This window comes from Agrilus planipennis, unplaced genomic scaffold (assembly GCF_000699045.2).
Source record: "Agrilus planipennis isolate EAB-ADULT unplaced genomic scaffold, Apla_2.0 scaffold225, whole genome shotgun sequence".
Taxonomy (NCBI): domain Eukaryota; kingdom Metazoa; phylum Arthropoda; class Insecta; order Coleoptera; family Buprestidae; genus Agrilus; species Agrilus planipennis.
In genome coordinates this window covers 27,537-32,591 of record NW_020442415.1, presented here as the reverse complement: position 1 = coordinate 32,591, position 5,055 = coordinate 27,537, and the positions used below count along the sequence as shown (strand labels likewise).

The 5,055-nt window shown below is 33.5% G+C and overlaps 1 protein-coding gene across 2 annotated transcripts in view; it reads left to right on the top strand.

Annotated features, from left to right (window-relative positions):
- Window positions 1-5,038, top strand: part of LOC108738614 — a 97,274-nt gene extending 92,236 nt beyond the window's left edge. The window contains exons 3-4 of one of the 2 annotated variants that reach the window (XR_003232241.1): window positions 3,025-3,228; window positions 3,569-5,038. Coding sequence is in view for 1 of the 2 variants with exons in the window: in XM_018472107.2 (XP_018327609.1) it covers window positions 3,025-3,146 (122 nt within the window). In the remaining variant the exon portion in view is untranslated. Of the gene's footprint in view, window positions 1-3,024 lie in introns of both variants that reach the window. The other variant, XM_018472107.2, reaches the window with a different exon arrangement.
- The last annotated feature ends 17 nt before the right edge of the window (window positions 5,039-5,055 follow it).

Genomic DNA, 5,055 nt, shown 5'->3' with positions numbered 1-5,055 from the left:
CGATTTAAGAGAACGTTGCAAACACATTATTGCAACTTTGTTGTATTGCAGCAGGTAGGTTCTTAACCTCAAAATACTTATATCGTATCATTAGAATTGTGTTAAATCAATTACACAGGAATAAATAATTTCTCACTTTATAATTTTCGTATGATTCTAGTTTTAAATATCAAGGTTTTGGCTGATGGTAAATACTTGCTGAAATATAATCATGTGCATTAAAATGACGTGAACAAATTTTTATTCCAGAATTCATTTCTTTGATACCTACTGCTTTCATCCAAGCTTCTGTTAGTTTACTTTTTCTCTAATTTTCCGAATATACTTTTTACATATATAAAACGGTTAGTTTTTGTTGGAAAGTAGTTAATGTAGGTGAAGAGTGAAGATCTATGTCTGAAGTGCTATTACAGTTTTTCACTGAACATATTAACTTTTATTTGATTTAACTTTAGAAGAAAACTTCGTCGACTCCATCATCAAAAAATTTTTTACTTTTTTAACGTGTTTGATTATTTTAATAAACAATTTTACAATTTGCGGGCACAGTTTCTATGTAAATTTTTCCCTCATTCGAGTTATAAGTTTTGCCACCAGATGGTGTATGCCCATTTGACGAATCCCAATAGTTTTGTGTCTAAAAGGTTGCCTAATAATCCAGTTTCCAGAAACACGACTGTACCTAACACATAAGTAAACAGAACTGTAGTCTGTCTGATTTTCTTCCTCTGTCTTGTACTAATCTGATTTCTGATGACTTAGAATTATAGTTGCAATGGCGTCGACGTCGTTGGCGTCACGTAGCTAACGGCGTCGCCTCATCCTTTGTCGTTTTCTTCCTATTTCGACTACGCTTGATGATCGAATGTATCCATAATGACGTTTGGCGGTAACGGTCATAAAAGGAAAAGTCAAAAATGGAGCCGATCGAAATTCACTGTCAAGTCGAGTTGAAATTGACGAAAATCCTGAACGGTTTCACTACCGATATCCTCGATTTGATTCAATTGATACAATTTATTACAGTTTATCACTTCATATCGAGTGCAAAAAAAGCACCGGAAAATTTAGAACACGGTCCTTCAGCAAAGTTTTCTTTATAATATTCAATGAAATGGAAAAATACGAGGGGGAAGACTGAGCAACAAATGCGTTAAAGTACAATTTTTAATTAAGCTTCAAATCATGTTTATTTTTTCATATCATCATCATAAGGTTGTCAGTACTAAGACTGGTTGGACACGCGACTCCACTTTTTCCTATCCTGAACTAATCTTCGCATTTACTTAAAACTAGAACAACACAAATCCTTAACTATTTGTGAACAGTAATTCAATCTAGGTCTACCTCTACCCCTCCTAACTCCCGTTTCTGCTTCTAATATGTCTCTGACTAGACCTTCATGCCTGAGAAGGTGTCCTACCAACCTATCTCTCCTATTTCTTATTGACTTTCATAGAATCTGTTCTCCTACTCTTTCTAATACCTCGTGATTTCTAACCTTCTCTATCCACGGTATCCTCATCATTCGCCGGTAACATGACATTTCGAACACATCTAATGTTTTCTTTTCCGCTGCGCTCACTGTCCATGTTTCGCACCCATACAGCGCCGTGCTCCAAACATATACCTTTAACAACCCTTTTCGAATTTCTAAATGAACCGTTCGCGAGCATAGAAGTGACTTCTTTTTATTGAAGGCGACTCGACCCTCAGCATAATCCTCTGCTTTATATCCCTGCCACTACTCTGTCCGTCCTGGCTTATCTGACTTCCTAGATACCTAAAATCAGCCACTTCTTCTAACTTTTCGTCTCCTATCTTTATATTCGCTCTTTTCCTACTTTTTCATCCCTTGCAAACCAGCATTTTTGTTTTACTTTATTTTCATACAATACTATTATGTCAACACCTCTTCCGTTTTATTTAAAGCTATCTCTAAGTCCTCCTTGCTAGATGCTAATACTGCTATATAATCTGCAAATCTAAGCATACTAATCTTTTGCCCCTGTATATCTATCTCTACAGTTGTACTATCTTTAATGATGTTGACTATTTTCTCATATAGTCACCTTTAAAGGTAACACATTTTCTCAACATGTAACAAGTTTGTCATTTTGTTACCGAAAAATTCTTCCGACTTTTCTCGAATCCTGGACTTCATTGTCCAAGATGTAATGATCTTAAAACAAACGCTCTAGGAATAATTTTAGTCTGAGGTGCCTACCTGTCAGTCCTGAAACTGTTGGTATTAAAAATTTTCTTTAGCTCATATAATAATTGAGTTATTGTGCTTAAGCCCACTGTTGGACCACCTGTACCTGTATATGTACAAAAGTCAATGTAGGAGGATTGTAAGAAACAGAATTACAGAACATACAAGAAACACTAGTAGAGTAGAGTTCTATCGTAGGTCAATAGATTTCCGAGTAGTTATGCGTAAATTTAGTAAATAAAATAACACGTTTTTCAGTATAGGTAAATTAAAAATTAGATATTGGATGCACCCTGTATGTTCCGAATTACGCAGTGCTGAAATGTATACATGTTAACATCTCCTGCGGCTTGAATCCTGCATGTTTGTTTGCAATTGCATCATGCGTTCGACGTATTGAAGTATTTAAACCGCTAGGGATGTGATATCAGGGACATGACAAGCGTTAAAGGTCCCTAGGGACCCGTGCCGAACCCTCGTATTAATAGCTATGTATAATGCGATAGTTACAGATCTCGCAATCCAAATCGATAGATTTTCACAGCCTAAAGGACCAATGTATACATATAGGTCGTGGCCAATTCGAGTAAATAAGTACTTTCAGTTCTGCCTAGGCGTTTCTGAAAACAGTGCTGTTTTAAATATGTATACATTAGATGCAGATAACTCAAGAATTGTTACACTGCCTTATTCAATATCGAGTCAGTTTTCGTACAAAAAATTAAAAAATATTTAAACTATTCCTTTCGTATAAATAGTTCTAAGCATTTATAATAGTGAAAATAACAACAGAATTTTGTTTGTTTCAGAAACATGGGGTACGAAGACGCATTGTTGTAAAGAAGATGGTTGCAATTCTTCCTGGACCACAGAATCCGAAAATCCCATAACGCTTCTGCTTTTCGCTTTAGGTTTAGCTTTGCTTCAATGAAGAGGTCGATTACTCTATTATTATTGTTATTAGCAGAAAGAAAAGTCGTCGTCAATAGCGTACAGAACCAACCCACCATTAGGTACTTTCTAGTCTGTAAAAGTTTGTAACACAAATCGAAAACTCTTGTCTTCTTTTCAAAAAAAAAAAATCAAAGGGTTATTCGAGTACTTAACTTACATCCCTTTTCAAAATTTCCTCCAATTTATGGGCATATCTAAATACAACTTCTAAAATTCTCATTATGTTATCGCGATTAATGTGTTCAGAAAAAGTTTAGCCATATATATCCTTGTTCGTTTTGGAAATCGTGTTCTTATTTCAATGATTTAATTTTTTATTTATTTCGTTTGGTTTAGTTAAGTACTGATTTTTGATTTGTAGTTTAAATTTCTAATTTCTTTATTTTCTTTTTATTTTAGTTTTATTATTCGAAAGAAAAACTGGGCCTTATAAACATGCGGTAAGTGTTTCTTTTTTATTTTATTTATTTATATTTGTTTTCTATATTGTTTTACTCTTTTACTCATTTTTATGAGAATGTCTCGAATAACACTCAAAAACAATTTGGTGTACGCGGTTGTTCCTTAAGGGTAATCGTAGGAGGAGAAAAATCATTAGAATTAAAAACAGACACATGGACAATTAAGTGCTAATTAAATGCTGATTAAGTGCTTTAATGAGATATTAAATGCTAAAGGCATTTTTTCAAATGTTACTATTCTGCTAACTTATAATTAAGTATGATTTATGTATTTTGGTCCCATAGGACTTAAATGCTCATTAAATGCTTTCAGAACAGACAGTTACCAATTAAATGCTCTTATTAGTTTCCCAGTATATAATATTTCGCGACTTAGACAAAAAGGGACTAAAAGCAGGTTTAAACATAGAAAATTACTGTTTAGATATTATACTGTTTAAAAGCTCATTGAAGGCCCATTAAATGCCGTAATGAGAAATTAAATGCTTCAGGCATATTTGCAAAAGTTACCTCCTGTCTGTCACATGAAGACTAAGTTAGCAGAGCATTCGCGAAAAAAATGTTTTATCAATGAGTATGGCTTTTTTGGTCCTATAGTACTTAAGTGCTCATTAAAAGCCTTCAGAACAGACAGTTACGAATTAAATGCTCTCATTAGTTTTCCAGTATATAAACGATTTCGCGACTTGGACAAAAAAGAATCTAAAAGCAAGTTTAAACAAAGAAAATTACTGCTTGGGTCTTGTAGTGATTAAAGACTCATTGAAGGCTAATTAAATGCCCTAATAAGAAATTAAATGCTTTGGGCACTTTGAAAACCAAAAACGCCATTTCTATTGTCTAAACAATTTTTTCGCTCATGTTTTCAGTTGGCAGAAGAGGAATCATCCCAGAGGATTTAATATCTCATTATGGCACATTATTAGCATTTAGTGAGCATTTAATTGCCTTAGTGTCTGTATTTGTTTCTGTTGACTTTGGTCTTCCTACTTAAAGGATATTCGCCATTCGTTTAATCGTAACGGTCCAAGCTCAACATCGTAAATAATTTGAACATATAATAATCTCGACGTTTCGAATCGCCCCGTATATTTCTTCCTTTTTATCGCAGTTCCGTTTGCGCTTTTCGTATTAAAAATTAAAGCGGTTTTTACGAGAACCCATTTAATTCGTGATCAAAGGACAAAAGAATTTTGATTTGTGAATCTCTTGCGGTTTGATTGTAAGAGTACATAATACTTTAAAATGCTTTTTAGAAATTTTATATATACATAATTAATTAATAGATTAACAATAACGAGTACCTAATAATGCACATTTCTACATATATATATATATGTATTATTACCTACGAATTTTAGAAAAAGTATCGCATATTAAATAGTAATATAACAATATACAATAGATCGTCTAGGATTTTAGCTA